Source organism: Pleurodeles waltl, chromosome 9, assembly GCF_031143425.1.
Source record: "Pleurodeles waltl isolate 20211129_DDA chromosome 9, aPleWal1.hap1.20221129, whole genome shotgun sequence".
NCBI classification, from domain to species: Eukaryota; Metazoa; Chordata; class Amphibia; order Caudata; family Salamandridae; genus Pleurodeles; species Pleurodeles waltl.
This window is the reverse complement of record NC_090448.1, coordinates 681110849-681130288: the sequence shown is the minus strand read 5'-3', so window position 1 is coordinate 681130288 and position 19440 is coordinate 681110849. Positions and strand designations below refer to the sequence as shown.

At 52.6% G+C, this 19440-nt stretch overlaps 1 protein-coding gene across 5 annotated transcripts in view; it reads right to left on the bottom strand.

Moving 5' to 3' along the window:
- The window catches only part of KLC3 (kinesin light chain 3), an 819248-nt gene that overhangs the window by 110567 nt on the left and 689241 nt on the right, over positions 1-19440 (bottom strand). The window contains exon 11 of one of the 5 annotated variants that reach the window (XM_069207760.1): positions 16585-18160. The exons of 3 other annotated variants lie outside the window; for them this stretch is intronic. In XM_069207760.1, coding sequence (XP_069063861.1) covers positions 17660-18160 — 501 coding nt within the window. In that variant the 3' untranslated portion in view covers positions 16585-17659. Of the gene's footprint in view, positions 1-16584; positions 18161-19440 lie in introns of those variants that run through there. One more of the 5 variants, XM_069207764.1, reaches the window with a different exon arrangement.

The following is a 19440-nucleotide window of genomic DNA, read 5'->3' as shown; positions in this document are numbered from 1 at the left end:
TGTTCCACAGGTACTCTCGTCCGGAAATCCACTTTGGTTGCATTGCTGGTGTTGGTCTTCCTTGCAGCATTCCCCTATCACGACTTCTGTGCTCTCTGGGGAACATAGGTGCACTTTCCACCTACTTTTCAGGGTCTTGGGGTGCGCTATTTTTCTAACCCTCACTGTTTTCTTACAGTCCCAGCGACCCTCTACAAGCTCACATAGGTTTGGGGTCCATTCGTGGTTCGCATTCCACTTTTGGAGTATATGGTTTGTGTTGCCCCTATACCAATGTGCTCCTATTGGCATCTACTGTAATTCTACATTGCTTTCATTACTTCCTTTTGCTATTACTGCATATTTTTGGTATTGTGTACATATATCTTGTGTATATTTGGCATCCTCATACTGAGGGTACTCACTGAGATACTTTTGGCATATTGTCATAAAAATAAAGTACCTTTATTTTTAGTATATCTGTGTATTGTGTTTTCTTATGATATTGTGCATATGACACCAGTGGTATAGTAGGAGCTTTGCATGTCTCCTAGTTCAGCCTAAGCTGCTCTGCTATAGCTACCTTCTATCAGCCTAAGCTGCTAGAAACACCTCTTCTACACTAATAAGGGATAACTGGACCTGGTGCAGAGTATAAGTACCCCTTGGTACCCACTACAAGCCAGGCCAGCCTCCTACATTGGTCGTGCAGCGGTGGGATAAGTACTTGCAACTACTTACCACTTTGTCATATTGTACTTTTCATAAGAGAAAAATATACAAAACAAGTTCAGTGTATGTACACCTAACCAAAAAGTTTTGCTTTTCTCTCTTACACTGTCTACTAAGTGCTGAAAAGTACCTCTAAACTTTCTAAAAGTTTATAAAAAGTTGAAAAAGTTTTTTTTCTCTTTCTTTAAAAAGTCCTGAAACTTTTTCTTTCTTTTTGTCCCTAAACCTTTGCTATCATGTCTGACGTAGGCCCTTCTCTTGATCTGGTCAGCTCAGCTTATGACCACCTTAACTGGAAAGGTTTGAGGAGTATCTGCATTGATAGAGGTTTAGGGGTAGGGAAGAATCCCTCTAGAGAATTGTTATCTAACATGCTTATTGAGAATGATAAGGCCTTAGCTGGCACATCCATTGAGAAGTTAGGAGATGGTTCACACTCTGACTCTGGGGCACCCCTAGGAAGAGTGTTAGATGGTATCCTTCCCAACCTGCCCCTTAGCAGACCACCTAGCATAACTGGTACTAATGTGAGCTCTCATCACAGTAGGGATGTCATTCCTGCAGGCCAGGTTGTTAGGGTGCCAACTGTTAGGGACAGGTCTCCCTCTGTTCATTCACATCATTCTTCTGTGTCAAAGCATGCCCAACCCACCCACCCTGATGACAGAATGTTAGAAAGGGAGCTCAATAGATTGAGAGTGGAAGAGTCCAGGCTGAAGCTTAAACAGCAACAGCTGGCTCTAGACAGGGAATCTTTAGACTTAGAAAAAGAAAGACAGAGGTTGGGGTTTGGACCCCATGGTGGCAGCAGCAGTATTCCAGATAGTAATCCTGTGAAAGAGCATGATTCTAGGAATCTGCATAAGATAGTTCCCCCTTACAAGGAGGGAGATGACATTAACAAGTGGTTTGCTACACTTGAGAGGGCCTGTGTTGTACAGGGGGTCCCTCAAAGGCAGTGGGCTGCTATCCTATGGCTATCTTTCAGTGGAAAGGGTAGGGATAGGCTCCTTACTGTTAAGGAAAGTGATGCCAATAATTTTACAGTTTTGAAGAATGCACTCTTGGATGGATTTGGCTTAACCACTGAACAATACAGGATTAAGTTCAGAGAAACCAGAAAAGAGTCCTCACAAGACTGGGTAGACTTTGTTGACTATTCAGTGAAGGCCTTGGAGGGGTGGTTACTTGGCAGTAAAGTTTCTGACTATTAAAGCCTGTATAATCTGATCCTGAGAGAGCATATTCTGAATAACTGTGTGTCTGATTTGTTACACCAATATCTAGTGGACTCAGATCTGACCTCTCCCCAAGATTTGGGAAAGAAGGCAGACAAATGATTCAGAACAAGAATGAACAGAAATGTTCATACAGGGGGTGACAAGGATGGCAAGAAGAAGGATGGAAAATCTTCAGACAAGGGTGGGGACAAATCTAAAAATGAGTCTTCATCAGGCCCACAAAAACACTCTGGTGGGGGTGGTGGGTCCAAATCCTCTTCTAATCAAGTAAAGAAACCATGGTGCTATTTATGTAAAGTAAAAGGCCATTGGACAACTGATGCCAGTTGTCCAAAGAAAAGCACCAAGCCTCCCACTACCACAACCCCTACTGCTACACCTAGTGCCCCTAGTAATAGCAGTGGTGGTGGGAGCAAACCTACTAATAGCCAATCTAAGGGAGTAGCTGGGCTCACTTTTGGTAATTTAGTTGGGGTTGGTCTTGTTAGGGAGACCACAGAGGCTGTGTTAGTCTCTGAAGGTGCCATTGATTTGGCCACCTTGGTTGCTTGTCCCCTTAATATGGATAAGTACAAGCAACTTCCCCTAATAAATGGTGTTGAGGTTCAGGCCTACAGGGACACATGTGCCATTGTTACCATGGTAATAGAGAAACTGGTACACCCTGAACAACACCTACTTGGTCACCAGTACCAAGTGACTGATGCTCATAAAAACACTCTTAGCCACCCCATGGCTGTTGTGAATCTCAACTGGGGGGGAGGGGGGGGGGGGGTTACTGGTCCAAAGAAAGTTGCGGTTGCCTCAGATTTACCTGTAGACTGTCTACTAGGGAACGATTTAGAGACATCAGCTTAGGCAGAAGTGGAATTGGAGGCTCATGCAGCAATGCTGGGCATTCCTGGGCATATTTTTGCTTTGACAAGGGCTCAGGCCAAAAAGCAAACAGGACAGGGTGACTTGGATCCTGGAACAATGGACCAAGTGCTCCCTAAAGCTAGGGTTAATAAGGGTAAATCCCTACCCACTATCCCTCCCTCTACAGATAATTCTACTTCTGAGGAAGAAGAATTTCCCCCCTGTGCAGAACCTTCACCAGAGGAGCTGGAAGCAGATACTGCTGAGCTTTTGGGTGGAGGGGGGCCTGCCAGGGAGGAGCTGAGTGTGGCACAGCAGACCTGTCCCACATTAGAGGGTCTAAGACAGCAAGCTGTCAAACAGCAAAATGGGGATGTCAGTGACTCACATAGAGTTTACTGGGAGGACAACCTCTTAGTATAGAGGCAAGGGACCCAAAACCTGGAGCAGCCAGGAGATTGGTCATTCCCCTGCAATACAGAGAGTTCCTCCTAACTCTAGCCCACGAAATTCCCTTGGCTGGACATCTAGGGCAAATTAAAACATGGGAAAGGCTTGTCCCCCTGTTTCATTGGCATAGGATGTCAGAGGACACAAAAGATTTTTGTAAGTCCTGTGTCACCTGTCAAGCAAGTGGCAAGACTGGTGGCACTCCAAAGGCTCCCCTTATTCCACTGCCTGTGGTTGGGGTTCCCTTTGAAAGGGTAGGGGTTGACGTAGTTGGCCCCCTTGACCCTCCTACTGCTTCAGGCAATAGGTTTATCTTGGTGGTAGTGGACCATGCCACAAGATATCCTGAAGTAATTCCTCTAAGGACCACTACAGCTCCTGCAGTGGCAAAAGCCCTCCTGGGAATCTTTTCCGGGGGGGGGGAGGGTTTCCCAAAAGAGGTGGTATCAGACAGGGGTAGCAACTTTATGTCTGCATACTTGAAGGCCATGTGGAAGGAATGTGGTGTAACATACAAATTCACCACACCTTATCATCCACAAACAAATGGACTGGTTGAGAGGTTTAATAAAACTCTCAAATTCATGATAATGGGACTCCCTGAAAAACTCAGGAGGAGATGGGATGTCCTGTTACCTTGCCTCCTTTTTACTTACAGGAAGGTACCCCAGGAGGTTCATAAAGAACTATGGCTCCATAGCAGCCCTTCTTAATGACCTCACTTCTAAGAAAATGCCTAAAAAGGTATTGTGGACAGCTAACTGTCAGAAAGCTTTTGAGGAGCTGAAACAGGCCATGTGCACTGCACCTGTCCTAAAAAGCCCATGTTACTCCAAGAAATTCATTGTCCAGACTGATGCATCTGAATTAGGGGTAGGGGCAGTCTTATCACAACTCAATTCTGAGGGCCAGGATCAACCTGTTGCTTTTATCAGCAGCAGGTTGACCCCTAGAGAAAAGCGTTGGTCTCCCATAGAGAGGGAGGCCTTTGCTGTGGTCTGGGCACTGAAGAAGTTGAGGCCATACCTGTTTGGCACTCACTTCACTGTTCAGGCAGACCACAAACCTCTACTTTGGCTAAAACAAATGAAAGGTGAAAACCCTAAATTGTTGAGGTGGTCCATATCTCTACAGGGGATGGACTATACAGTGTAACATAGACCTGGGAGTACCCACTCCATTGCAGATGGACTCTCCAGATATTTCCACTTAGACAATGAAGACTCATCAGGTCATGGCTAGTCTTATTGTCCTTCGTTTGGGGGGGGGGGGGTTGTGTAGGAAAGTACCATCTTGCCTGGCATGTTACCCCCATATTTCACTGTATATATGTTGTTTTAGTGTATGTGTCACTGGGACCCTGCCAGCCAGGGACCCAGTGCTCCTACGTGTGCCCTGTATGTGTTCCCTGTGTGATGACTAACTGTCTCACTGAGGCTCTGCTAACCAGAACCTCAGTGGTTATGCTCTCTCTGCTTTCCAAATTGTCACTAACAGGCTAGTGACCAATTTCACCAATTCACATTGGCATACTGGAACACCCTTATAATTCCCTAGTATATTGTACTGAGGTACCCAGGGTATTGGGGTTCCAGGAGATCCCTATGGGCTGCAGCATTTCTTTTGCCACCCATAGGGAGCTCTGACAATTCTTACACAGGCCTGCCACTGCAGCCTGAGTGAAATAACGTCCACGTTATTTCACAGCCATTTACCACTGCACTTAAGTAACTTATAAGTCACCTACATGTCTAACCTTTACCTGGTAAAGGTTGGGTGCTAAGTTACTTAGGGGGTCATTCTGACCCTGGCGGGCGGTGATAAAGCGGCGGCCAACCCGCCAACAGGCAGGCGGTCAAAAGAATGGAATTCTGACCCTGGCGGGAACCGTCAACACAACCCGCTACTTTAACACTCCGACCGCCACGGCGGGACAGACAAACAGCGCGGCGGTCACCGCCAACAGGCAGGCGGCAGACAATGTACCGCCCACCCTATGACAACTCTCCAATCCGCCACCTTTTCCGGGGCGGGAGCCCCGCCGATAAAAACACGGCGGAACCAGACTACGAACGGGAAAACGCTCACCTATACACACTCCACGAGGAAGGAGGACAGCATGGAACCCGAATTAAACATCCTACCAGCTATTGTCTACCTGCTCATCTACCAGGAGTACGAACGCCGGCGCAGACGACAACGGTGAGTACTGCACCTACGACACAGGGGAGGGGGGAGGAGGAAAGCTTACGGGCACACACATGCGCCATACACCCACCCCCCACCACAAATACCTACACCCCAATGCCGAGCAACAAGTCAGAGTGACACCACCCAAACCCACCGGAATAATGCAAAGACACAATTAAAATGATCTATAAAATATATGTATAAATAGCTCCATTAAAGGTATGGGAAATATGCTATATAAAAGATACAAAATTAAGGAATGAACATAGTCAACAATATATACATAGGCAATAAGTCCTGCACATTCCGATAAAGTTCCATAGTCCGTGGGCCAATGTGCACAAACACATGGGCAAAGCCCACACAGGAGACCATATACCATTGGAGAGAACACTGCTGGGGCATCAGATGATAAAACTACAGGCACCTCAGGGGGAAGGGAAGGGGGGGCACCTCAGCCACATGAGTCCTTGGCGCCAGATCCACGAGGGGCCTCCATGCCCACTGTCCCATCCTGGGGAGTGCAAAGCCACAGTCTCACAAGTCTCTACAGTGGGTGGGTTGCCCACTGTACCATCCTGGGGAGTGCAAACCCACAGTCTCTCAAGTCTCTACAGTTGGTGGGTTGCCCACTGTTACATCCTGGGAAGTGCCAAGCCACAGTCCATCAGATGGATTACCGACTCCACTGTTAATGGAGGAGGCATGGTGCCCAGAGTGCTTCCTGAAGCCCTGCTCAACACAGAACCAGCACTGTCAATGGGCCAGCGGTGCTTGAGATGAAGGCCCCAGCGGAGCGGTGCTTGAGATGAAAGGCCCAGCGGAGCGGTGCTTGACAGGAAGGGCCCAGCGGAGCGGTGCTTGACAGGAAGGGCCCAGCGGAGCGGTGCTTGAGATGAAGGGCACAGCGGAGCGGTGCTTGAGATGAAGGGCCCAGCGGAGCGGTGCTTGACAAGAAGGGCCCAGCGGAGCGGTGCTTGAGACGGCGGGGCCCAGCGGAGCGGTGCTTGAGATGAAGGGCCCAGCGGAGCGGTGCTTGAGATGAAGGGCCCAGCGGAGCGGTGCTTGACAGGAAGGGCCCAGCAGAGCGGTGCAGAGGCGGCGGGGCCCAGCGGAGCGGTGCTTGACAGGAAGGGCCCAGCGGAGCGGTGCTTGAGACGGCGGGGCCCAGCGGAGCGGTGCTTGACAGGAAGGACCCAGCGGAGCGGTGCTTGAGATGAAGGGCCCAGCGGAGCAGTGCAGAGACGGCGGGGCCCAGCGGAGCGGTGCTTGAGATGAAGGGCCCAGCGGAGCGGTGCTTGAGATGAAGGGCCCCGCAGAGCGGTGCTTGACAGGAAGGGCCCAGCGGAGCAGTGCTTGAGATGAAGGGCCCAGCGGAGTGGTGCTTGAGATGAAGGGCCCAGCGGAGCGGTGCAGAGACGGTTGGGCCCAGCGGAGCGGTGCTTGAGATGAAGGGCCCAGCGGAGCGGTGCTTGAGATGAAGGGCCCAGCGGAGCGGTGCTTGAGACGGCGGGGCCCAGCGGAGCGGTGCTTGAGATGAAGGGCCCAGCGGAGCGGTGCTTGAGATGAAGGGCCCAGCGGAGCGGTGCTTGACAGGAAGGGCCCAGCGGAGCGGTGCTTGACAGGAAGGGCCCAGCGGAGCGGTGCTTGACAGGAAGGGCCCAGCGGAGCGGTGCTTGAGATGAAGGGCCCAGCGGAGCAGTGCTTGAGATGAAGGGCCCAGCGGAGCGGTGCTTGACAGGAAGGGCCCAGCGGAGCGGTGCTTGAGATGAAGGGCCCAGCGGAGCGGTGCAGACACGGCGGGGCCTAGCGGAGCGGTGCTTGGGATGAAGGGCCCAGCGGAGCGGTGCTTGAGATGAAGGGCCCAGCGGAGCGGTTCTTGTCCTGGCGGGCCCCTGTTCTGCGGTGCTCCTCCTGGCAGGCCCCTGTTCAGCGATTCTTGTCCCAGTGGGCCCCTGTTCAGCGGTGCTCCTCCCGGCGGGCCCCTGTTCAGCGGTGCTCCTCCCGGCGGGCCCCTGTTCAGCGATTCTTGTCCCGGCGGGCCCCTGTTCAGCAGTGCTCCTCCCGGCGGGCCCCTGTTCAGCGGTGCTCCTCCCGGCGGGGCCCTGTTCAGCGGTGCTCCTCCCGGCGGGCCCCTGTTCAGCGATTCTTGTCCCAGCGGGCCCCTGTTCAGCGGTGCTCCTCCTGGCGGGCCCCTGTTCAGCGATTCTTGTCCCGGTGGGCCCCTGTTCAGCGGTGCTCCTCCCAGCGGGCCCCTGTTCAGCGGTGCTCCTCCCGGCGGGCCCCTGTTCAGCGATTCTGGTCCCGGTGGGCCCCTGTTCAGCGGTGCTCCTCCCGGCGGGCCCCTGTTAAGCGATTCTTGTCCCGGTGGGCCCCTGTTCAGCGGTGCTCCTCCCAGCGGGCCCCTGTTCAGCGGTGCTCCTCCCGGCGGACCCCTGTTCAGCGATTCTTGTCCCGGCGGGCCCCTGTTCAGCAGTGCTCCTCCCGGCGGGCCCCTGTTCAGCGATTCTTGTCCCGGTGGGCCCCTGTTCAGCGGTGCTCCTCCCAGCGGGGACCTGTTCAGCGGTGCTCCTCCCGGCGGGCCCCTGTTCAGCGATTCTTGTCCCGGCGGGCCCCTGTTCAGCGGTGCTCCTCCCAGCGGGGACCTGTTCAGCGGTGCTCCTCCCGGCAGGGCCCTGTTCAGCGGTGCTTGTCCTGTGTGTCTAGGGAGCCAGACCTAGGCAAGACTTCCCGCTCATTCGCCATCCGAACTTGCGGTCGTGCGGCCCTCCTGTGATGGAGTCCTGGGCCCGTGGGTGTCGTCCGTCACAACCGGAATGGGGCTGGTGGGGCCCTCCTGGGCAGCTTGCCTGTTGCCTGACTTCTCCGCCCTGCTGCCCTTGCCCTCCTTCGCTGAAGCTCTGTGGCCCTTGCCTCCCTTGGATGATGTGGCAGGTGACGGGGCAAGGATACTGTCCTTGGTGGCAGCCGTCTCAGTCTTGTCGCGCCGGGCCTTTTTTTTTGTCCTCTTCCCAGGGGGTGGGCTGGCTGTCCCCTTGCTGCTGGCCGATGTTCCTGCCCTAGGAGCTGGTGGACTCCAATAGCCCTGCACTATGGTCACAGTAGATGCTGGGCTGGTGGTGGCTGAGGTGCTTTTTTTACTCTTACCAGATGGAGGGGGTGGGTCAGTGATTGGAACGAGCTCAAGGTTGGAAAGGAAAACGACTTGGGAAGGACAGGGACGGGTAGGTGTAGTGGGTATGGGAGTGGAGGAAGAGGATGTGGTTGTAGGAGAGTCAAGTGTGCTGTCTTTGGGTGCAGGTGCTTGTGACGGAGGCTGTCGTGAGGTGGATGGCTGTTGGGTGGGTGGCTGCCTGCGTTTGTGTGGTTTGGAAGAGGGGGTGACAGACACACTGGAAGAGGACACAGGGGACGTGTAAATGGCAGGGGGGGTGGTGACTGCACGTGTGCGGACTGTAATGGAGGGTGTGCTGGTGATGGAAGTACTCGCTGATGGTGGTGTGCATGCAGGTGTGAGTGGAGACGTCACAGGGAGGGAGGAGGGAGATGAGGAGGTGGGGGACACAGAGGTGGTAGTGACTGTTGGCATGTCTGCATCTGGATGTTGCTTGGGTGAATGCTTGTGGGATCTGTGGTGCTTATGTCTGGATGAGCTGCCCTTGGGTGTAGAGGTATGTGCAGGCTGGTCTGATGGTGTGGATGGGATAGGCAGAGGAACAGGAGACTGGGACTGGGTGGAGGGAGTCAGAAGAGGGAGGCTGGAGACAGGGACAATGGCTGCCGTCAGTGCTGAGGCCAGAGCGTTGAACGATTGCTGATGGGCAGCCTGACCCGAATGAATGCCCTCCAGGTATGCATTGCTCCGATGCACCTCCCTTTCTACACCCTGGATGGCATTCAAAAGGGTAGACTGCCCAACAATGAGTGTCCTGAGGAGGTCAATGACCTCCTCACTGAGGGCAGCAGGGGTAACTGGGGCAGGGCCTGAGGTGCCTGGGGCGAAGGAGATGCCCGCCTTCCTGGGCGAGCGGGCACGGAGCGAAGGCTGAGGGGCTGCTGGGAGTGCGGGGCTGGTGCGCTGGGTGGCGGCTGTACCTGTTGTGGCGGTGGGCACGGATGTTGCCGCCACCGCTAGGGAGCTCCCTTCCGAGGACGTGTCGGTGTCGCTGACGTCTCCACGGGTCCCCGTTGTGGAGCTCCACTCGCCCTCCGTCTCACTGGTATACTCGGAGTCTGTTGCATGGCCCTCCGGGGCCATGTGAGATGCAGCTCCCTCGTGCGCCGATGCCACTTCTCCGCCTGATGATGCTAATGCACACATGAACAGGAAGACAAAGAAAATGGGGGGGGGGAGAAATGAAGACAGGTTGAGTGCATGCATTGGCAACACTGTTGTCGGAGAGGACAGACACAGAAGCCCCCTGAACTAGGCCACGCAATCGGGGTACACTACTCAGTTATTGTGACTAGGCCTACAGGTCTATGGACGACAAATGCACACATGGGTGAGGCCGGACCATGGATAGCTGTACTTGGCACCCTACAGAGGTGGGGGCGGGGGCACAGGGCTGTGTCTAACGGAGGGGCCTAGCCTACAGAATGCGCCCTGCCCTGGAGATAGCCACAGCCCTCCTCCCCCACCCAGACACCTTCACTGTGCGCAAAGATAGCAGAATGTGCTGATACTCACCCACTTGAGTCTGCTGTGATGTCCTCAAGCGCCCATCCAAATCGGGGTAGGCCACCGCCAGGATCCGGGACATCAGGGGGGTCAATTGGCGGCTGGCACCCCTCCTACGTTGGGAGGCCATCCCCAGCAGAGACTCGGCGGTCTTTCTGGTCCAGCGGCGGATGTCCTCCCACCTCTTTCGGCAGTGGGTGCCCGTCTGTTGTGGACCCCCAGGGCCCGGACGTCCTTGGCGATGGCATGCCAAATGTCGATCTTCTGATGGGCGCTGACCTATGTGACATGTACAGGGTGGTAAAGGAAATCGCATCAGTTTTCTGGCTGGACAATGTGAGTGGCCCCCCCCTCCCCAACCTTGCCATGTGGCACATGCTCTCATCTTTCGTGCGTTGCACTCCTCATTCGCTCCCCTCCCCACCATCTTACATACACCCCACTCAACACAGGCATAGCCCATTCAACGTGCACCCTGTGTACTAACCTGTTGGTCTGGAGGACCGTTGAGTAGCGCATACTGGGGGAGGACCCCATCAACAAGTCTCTCCAATTCTTCGGAAGTGAAGGCAGGGGCCCTTTCCCCAGTCGCAGCAGCCATTGTATCTCCCAGACCGAGGTCACAGCAGCACTTGCAGTATAGGTCCTCTCCTGTGGATGATCAGGTCTCGAGTGATTAATCAGATAGAAAATGGCGGTCACGCCCACGGCGGTGCGTACCACGACCGCCGGCGCACATCGTCATTGGCTCCTGAGACCCATAGGGTTCAATGTTAACCAATGCTGCTTTGCGCCGCGGTCTTCGACCGCCTACTGCCACGGTGTGCCACGCCAGCGCAGTGACCTCACATCCCACTGTCACACTTCACAGGTCAGGCAGCCGCCATTTCAAGGGCCCACATGGCATAATTTCTACTGCGTCACACAGGCCTAGGCCTTGCATTGCCACTCATAAAAGCCATTCAATGCATAGCGATTCGTGTACTGTGCAAGCTGTGTGAACGAACCTGTGGGTTGCTTGACTCTGTGCTCCATGTTGTCCTTCCTAGGCACCGTCCGCTGGGACTTGCGAGGAGAAGGATGAATCCTCCCGTGTACCGACCGCTGGTGGACCTGTCGACAATGGAAGAACGACATATCATACTTACATACAGGCTTGACAGAGCAACTATACATGAACTATGTGCCCAGCTGGAGCCAGACCTGATGTCCCCCATCCGCCAACCCACAGGGATTCCCCCTCTGGTGCAGGTTCTGTCAGTACTCCATTTTTTGGCAAGTGGGTCTTTTCAGACAACAGTGGCCATATCATCTGGGATGTCTCAGCCTATGTTTTCTAAGGTTTTGTCCAGAGTGTTGTCTGTCCTGATGAAATACATGCGGAGCTACATTGTTTTCCCTGAGGTGGGCGAATTGGCTACAGTGAAGGGTGATTTCTATGCCCTTGGACATATCCCCAACATCATTGGTGCCATTGATGGGACCCATGTGGCTTTGGTTCCCCCCAAAGAAAGTGAGCAGGTGTACAGAAACAGAAAAAGTTATCATTCGATGAATGTCCAGGTGGTCTGTTTGGCTGACCAGTACATCTCCCATGTAAATGCCAAGTTCCCTGGGTCAGTGCATGACGCGTATGTCATGCGAAATAGCAGCATCCCCTATGTGATGGAACAGCTACAGAGACACCGTGTGTGGCTAATTGGTGACTCTGGTTACCCCAACCTGTCGTGGCTACTGACCCCAGTGAGGAATCCCCGGACCAGGGCAGAGGAACGGTACAATGAGGCCCATGGGCGACCTAGGAGGATCATAGAAAGGACCTTCGGGGTCCTGAAGGCCAGGTTTAGGTGCCTGCATATGACAGGGGGATCCCTAATGTACTCACCAAAGAAGGTGTGCCAGATCATCGTGGCCTGCTGTATGCTTCACAATCTTGCTTTGCGACGCCAGGTGCCTTTTCTGCAGGAGGATGGTCCAGATGGTGGTGTTGTAGCAGCTGTGGAGCCTTTGGAGAGTGAAGAGGAGGAAGACGACGGGGACGACACGGACAACAGGGATACAGTCATACAACAATATTTTCAGTAGCACACAGGTAAGATTCAGCCACGCCATTTTACATTTACTTAAGGCCTCATGCGTCTCCACTGTCTGTGTTTCCCCCCAGTTCCTGTTAACTGATTTGTGACTTTCCCTTCCCTTTTCAGAGCTGTATGACCCACTGCCTGATTTCAGCTTTGTTTGCCCATGGACTAAAGCTTATTGAAATTGGTATGTTGTCATCACAAAGTAACTGGACATTATTGCACCGTTATGTGTAATACATTTGTTAAGAATACAAGCAGACTCCTGTTATTTTAAGTGCAATAAGTGATTTATTTTAAGTGCTACATATAGGTACATGATTGGGAAACGGTGATGGGTGGGGGTGGAGTAATGTCCATGGCAGAGTCCAGTTCTCAGTCGCACAGGTGCATTGTCCATATGCCTGGGGAAGGATGGAGCAGGGGCAGTTCAAGGTTGGACAGGGTGACAATGTGGGACAGTGGGATGACATCAGGGGGTATCTTAGGCTGGCGGGGGTCTTGCATCCTACTCTGTCTTCTTGTGAGATCTCAGGTTCCGCTTGCGGGGTGGTTCTTCTTCTGCAGGAGGTGTGGTTCTGGTGGCCTGTCGTTGTGTGGGGGCCTCCTGTCCACTAGCGCCGGCGGAGGTGGTAGGCTGTTCCTGGCCTGGGCTAGTGACAGGGGCCCTTTGGGGTGCAACATGGTCCCACAATGTGGTGACGATCTGGGTAAGGGCCACGACGATGGTCCCCATTGCGGAACCGATGTTCCTCAGTTCCTCCCTGAACCCCATGTACCGTTCCTCCTGCAGTTCCTGGATCTCCTGGAACCGGGCCAGTACCGTCGCCATCGTCTCCTGGGAGCGGTGGTATGCTCCCATGATGGAGGAGAGGGCCTCTTGGAGAGTCGGTTCCCCGGGCCGGTACCCCCCCTGTCGCACAGCAGCCCTCCCAGTTCCCCTGTGTTCCTGGGCCTCTGTCCCCTGGACGGTGTGCCCACTACCACTGCCCCCAGGTCCCTGTTGTTGTTGGGGTGGTGGGTCAACCTGGGTGCCCTGTAGTGGTGGACACACCGCTGATTTACGTGTCCTGGAGACAGAGGCATGGGCCCACTGAGTGGGAGCTGTGCTGGTGTTCCCAGAGGGGGTTGGGTCTGGTGTAGCCTGTCTGTGGGGAACCGACTGTCCAGAGGTCCCCGATGGGCCGGGCTGGTCATCTGGCTCCAGGGAGACAGAGCTGCTGTCATCGCTGGGGGCCTCTTCTGGGGGTGGGATGGACATCTCTGGACCCTCCGTGGTGGTGTGGTGGCGTTTGGGTCCTGCAGGGGTATAAAGGTATGGTTATTGCTTCTGTGTGTGGCATTTCGTGTGATGGGTGGGTGTCCGTGTACCCATGTGCAGGCATTTCGTTGTGGGGGCTTTTGTGAGGGTGGCTTGTGGGGGTGATGTGTGTGTGTGCAGTGGGCATGCTTTGGTGATGGGGGTCCATGCTTTGTGGTCGCATGCAGGGCTTGGTGTTGGGATGGGTGGGTTGTGATGGTGAGCCTTTTGCTAGGTGTTGGTGTGATGGGGGTGGGGGTATGATTTGGCATGCAGGTGGGGTGGGGGTGGGAAGCAGTAGTGAAGATTTGCCTTACCAGAGTCCATTCCTCCGCCTACTCCTGCGAGGCCCTCAGGATGCAGGATGTGCAAGACTTCCTCCTCCCATGCGGTAAATTTGGGGGGAGTAGGTGGGGGTCCGCCGCCAGTCTTCTGCACCGCAATGTTGTGCCTTGATACCATGGAACGCACCTTCCCCCGTAGGTCGTTCCATCTCTTCCTGATGTCCTCCCGATTGCGTGGATGCTGTCCCACCGCGTTAACCCTGTCCACTATCCTTTGCCATAGCTCCATCTTCCTGGCAATTGTGGTGTGCTGCACCTGTGCCCCGAAGAGCTGGGGCTCTACACGGACTATTTCCTCCACCATGACCCTCAGTTCGGCGTCACTGAACCTGGGGTGTCTTTGGGGTGCCATGGGGTGGTGTGGTTGAGGTGTGGGGTGGCGTTTGTGGTGATGAGTGTGGTGCGTGTGGTGGTGTGTGGTGTTTGGTTCGTGGATTCTGTGTGGGTGATGGTGTTGTGTGCCTCTGTGTTGTGGGATTTTCTATTCTGTGCTCTCTCTCTAGCCTTCGTCAATAATTTCGGGTCGAAGGGGCTTGTGGGTGATGTGGGTGTGTGTTTTATATTGTGTTGGGTGTGTGGGAGTGGTGTTAGTATGTGTAACAGGTGTGTGTATTTCAAACTGACCAATGTGGCTGAGTTTTCTATGTGTGTGTGTATTTTGACTGCAGCGGGGTGTACCGCCAATGGAATACCGCGTTTGAAAGACCGCCGCGTGGATTTGTGGGTCGGAATGGTATGGGCGTATTTCTGTTGGCGTGATGGTGGAGGTTTGTTCATTGCCATTTTTTCGCTGACCTTTGGTGTGGCGGACATTTGTGGATGTCGGGTTTTTGGCGGTTTGCCAGTTGCGGGTCAGAATGCGGACTTTGCGGGGACACCATTACACGCATGCACTATAAATAGGTCACTACCTATGTATAGCGTCACAATGGTAACTCAGAACATGGCCATGTAACATGTCTAAGATCATGGAATTGTCACCCCAATGCCATTCTGGCATTGGGGAGACAATTCCATGATCCCCTGAGTCTCTAGCACAGACCCGGGTACTGCCAAACTACCTTTCCCGGGGTTTCACTGCAGCTGCTGCTGCTGCCGACCCCTCAGACATGTTTCTGCCCTCCTGGGGTCCAGCCAGGCTTGGCCCAGGAAGGCAGAACAAAGGACTTCCTCAGAGAGAGGGTGTTACACCCTCTCCCTTTGGAAAAAGGTGTCAGGGCTGGGGAGGAGTAGCCTCCCCCAGCCTCTGGAAATGCTTTGATGGGCACAGATGGTGCCCATCTCTGCATAAGCCAGTCTACACCGCTTCAAGGATCCCCCAGCCCTGCTCTGGCGCAAAACTGGACAAAGGAAAGGGGAGTGACCACTCCCCTGACCTGCACCTCCCAGGGGAAGTGCCCAGAGCTCCTCCAGTGTGCTCCAGACCTCTGCCATCTTGGAAACAGAGGTTCTGCTGGCACACTGGACTGCTCTGAGTGGCCAGTGCCAGCAGGTGACGTCCGAGACTCCTCCTGATAGGCTCTTACCTGTGTTGCTAGCCTATCCTCCTTCCTAGGTAGCCAAACCTCCTTTTCTGGCTATTTAGGGTCTCTGCTTTGGGGAATTCTTTAGATAACGAATGCAAGTGCTCATCAGAGTTCCTCTGCATCTCTCTCTTCACCTTCTGCCAAAGGATCGACCGCTGACTGCTCAGGAAGCCTGCAAAACCGCGACAAAGTAGCAAAGACGACTACTGCAACCTTGTATCGCTGATCCTGCCGCCTTCTCAACTGTTTTCCTGGTGGTGCATGCTGTGGGGGTAGCCTGCCTCCTCTCTGCACTAGGAGCTCTGAAGAAATCTCCAATGGGACGACGGAATCCTCCCCCTGCAACTGTCGTAGTTTGGACTCTTGCTCTGAGCAAGACTGCTGGTCTCAGGATGACAGTACTTTCGTTTGTAGGTGACTAAGGGGGTCATTCTGACCCTGGCGGTAAAATCCGCCAGGGCCAACGACCGCGGGAGCACCGCCAACAGGCTGGCGGTGCTCCCATGGGCATTCTGTACCGCTGCGGTCAGAAGGAATCCAGCTGCGCCGCCATGGGGATTCCGACCCCCATACCGCCATCCTGTTCCTGGCGGTTTTGGCCGCCGGGAACAGAATGGCGGTATGGGGTGTCGTGGGGCCCCTGGGGGCCCCTGCAGTGCCCATGCCAATGGCATGGGCACTGCAGGGGCCCCCGTAACAGGGCCCCACAAAGATTTTCAGTGTCTGCCATGCAGACACTGAAAATCGAGACGGGTGCAACTGCACCCGTCGCACCCCTTCCACTCCGCCGGCTCCATTCGGAGCCGGCATCCTCATGGAAGGGTGTTTCCCGCTGGGCTGGCGGGCGGCCTTCTGGCGGTCGCCCGCCAGCCCAGCGGGAAACCCAGAATACCCGCGGCGGTCTTCTGACCACGCAGCGGTATTCTGGCGGTCCCAGCCAGGCCGGCGGCTTCCGCCGCCGGCCGGGGTCAGAATTACCCCCTAAGTCTCTTCCTACAACTAGTTGTAACTGTTGTCCAAACCTTACCGGCTCACTAGCAGTACCTCACCAGAAACACAATAGTAAAAGGTGATTTGTAGCAATCGCTTACGCATGGACTCAAAGTACGATATCTCAGGGTTGTCGTGTTTAAACGGAAATTACCCTTTTCTCACAGATTTATTATGTCTCATACAAACAAAGGCAATAACACAGATGCAGTGAAGTTATAATAGTTTTTATTCAACATAACTGCAATTTGTGATAAGTTGCATGAACTGCAATGATTAGGATAATGAATATACCAAGCAACAGTATTGTGAAGAAGAGAGTCATTGTTATAAAGACCCCCACCATTGTGCAATATATGAAAGAAATATATGTATATGTATAAGATGGAATAAGCCCTAGTACCCTAAGGAGAATAGGTCTAACCTCCTACCTATAAAGAGAACTGGGTTTGTTAAACCTAATCTGCCAAAGCCGTGTCCATGAGAGGAGCCCCCAACCCTTGTTACCTTGGAATGAGGTCTCTATCTCAGACTCCGCAGGGACACGAAGACTGGGTCAGCGTCAAGATGACTGCAGCATCGGTATCAGCGATGGTGGCGATGCCCTCTGGTCGGAATCCCTCAGATTATCTGTCTAAAGTGTGATGTATTTATACAGATCTACAAGGTCCCCTGACGTAGGTGTTATTCAAAACAATAGATAACAGGCATGCTTGGGACGGCAATTAATATAAAAAATCCCTCGAAAGTATAGAGAGGGAAAATCCCTAAGTGTGAACATCTACTGTTTGTTTGTCTTTCGTGCTTGATCTTGACGCCTTGGCGCAGTGACACGGATAATAAGACTCATAACAAGTTGCCTAACTATAAACAAGGCCGCCATCTTAAAGGAAATAAATAATTAAATGGACTAAGACAGAGCAAGCTAAGTAGGTTAAAAGTCACTAGGTGACGGGGGCACGAGTTTACAAGCCTACGGCTAAGCTAACTCCTGTTATCCCGTTAAAAAAAACTAGGATTCACTACACCCTCCCCATTGCCGTAACAGGTATGATGAAGGCACATGAACCCAAACGCTAAAAAAGCTGCTTCTGAACTAAAAGCCAAAGGTAAAACAGAAAAACAAGCTAATAAATGTAGCTAACAACAAAAAAATTATAATTGCTGTGTGTTAAAATTAGTTCAAAAATACATACAGAGATGTTAATATCAACTATGACAAGTACAGCAAACGTTTAGTATAATTGCATATTTTGGAACCGGGAAATGGTAAGCAAATTAATCGAATTATGTGTTATACGCAGGATCTTGAAGAATGTCATCGAAGTCACCTGGCAAGGACCTCAAAAATGAGTCAATATCGCCCGAAGTGAAATCTATTGTTGGACGGACAAATGGATCCACAGAGCAGAAGTGAGCCACATTCACCGGTGTATCGATATTCGCTGCAGTGTCCTCATCCATGTTAGATCTTATAACAGAAGGCTCATAGGTGGCCTCACGGAGCAACCTCAGTCTCAAGGGGCATGACCGTGTATGAACCCTCATCGGGGACATCAGCAGTTCGTGGTCCACAGGAGATGTTGGTGCAACAGCGAGACAGACCATAGGCAGATGTTCAAAGAAACACCATATGCAGCGGAAGACCAGTTGTACACACCAGAGTAGAGGCCGGAATGACAACGACCAGTCAAACTTCAGTTCCACCAGCAAAGGTGTACCGAAGATCCGAACCATGCGTTCACGGCACAGCGGGGTTGACGGGAGCGGCTCCATTGCTCTGTGCTGCTGGAAAGAAACAACCACCGCGAATCAGAAGAAATAGAAGTAGTAGTCCGCCAATTAAAGCCAAAATAATTTGAAAGCCACCCAACACACTGGAAAAGAGAGAATGGATGGCTGATGGGATGATTCGGAAGACAGTCTGGAAGATGGACACGAAACCAGACCCGACAGCCTTAAAGAAATGAACAATCCCAGTTGTGCTTGAAGCATTGAATATTCTGGATACCAGCTCTCCAAAGTGTTTGGGGAAATCGGTATTTAAAAGGGATTGTATCTCGGCTGATGATCTCGCAATCTGGAGAGCATACGTCTCTTTTGCGGATGTCAAGGCGACCTGTTTCTGAAACAATAGCGCCTTTAGTCTACTCAACTTGTCATAGTTCACATTAATAGTATCTATGTGGGGCCACATTACAGATACTTTTATCTCTCGTGTGGGGGGAAACAAAACATGTCCACAACACGTAACGACCTTCGTGACTGAGATTGCGTAGGCAATTCCAGGTCGCAAGCCGCAACAGCTTTCATCGTTCAGTAGAACATAACTTCCATTGGAAAGTACATGAAACACTGGACGAATCAAGGGGACGGGAGTACCCTTCAGAAAACAGGCCAAATTTGCGACCCCCGCATTGCAAAGACCGTGAAGAGACACCTGTTTGCATATCATAGAATGACAAACAGCAGTCTCACATTCACTTCCGCTAAGAAAGACCTCCTGTTCACCGTTCAGACATTTATAGTCAAAGGGCAACTCCCACTCTTCCTTAATAAAGCTATCTCATAGCTGTTCATATCGTCCCACTGCAAGATGTTTCAGGCAGCTCGAGAAACGAAAGGTCGAAATCGGTAAATTAATAATGCTGTGTAAGAGCCAGATAGTTGAAGGCCTCTCTGCTACCGTGAAGGGCAACTTATCTAACTTCTCTACTTGAAGCAGGGTGAAACGAGCCTCCCTTTTAACCATTGTCTCTTGTTCCCTGGAAAAATTAAAAGCAGTGAATAGTTCACTCCCATTAATGTACTTCCATGGAATGTGGCCACTTTTCAGTGTCTGTAATGTCCAACCCAGCTGCCTGATGGAACGTAGCTGTGTTTGCCCATGATATAACCGGGACAAGTCAGTCTGAGTGATATCAATAGCAGACAACACTATATTTGATATTGAATAAATCCTGTTGGACAGCGTGTTCATGCCATTGTCAACAACAGCTAATGTTTTTTCCAAATTCTCCTTATCAAGTTGCCTTAAACGTGCAGCAGCCTCAATCTGGGAAAGTTTC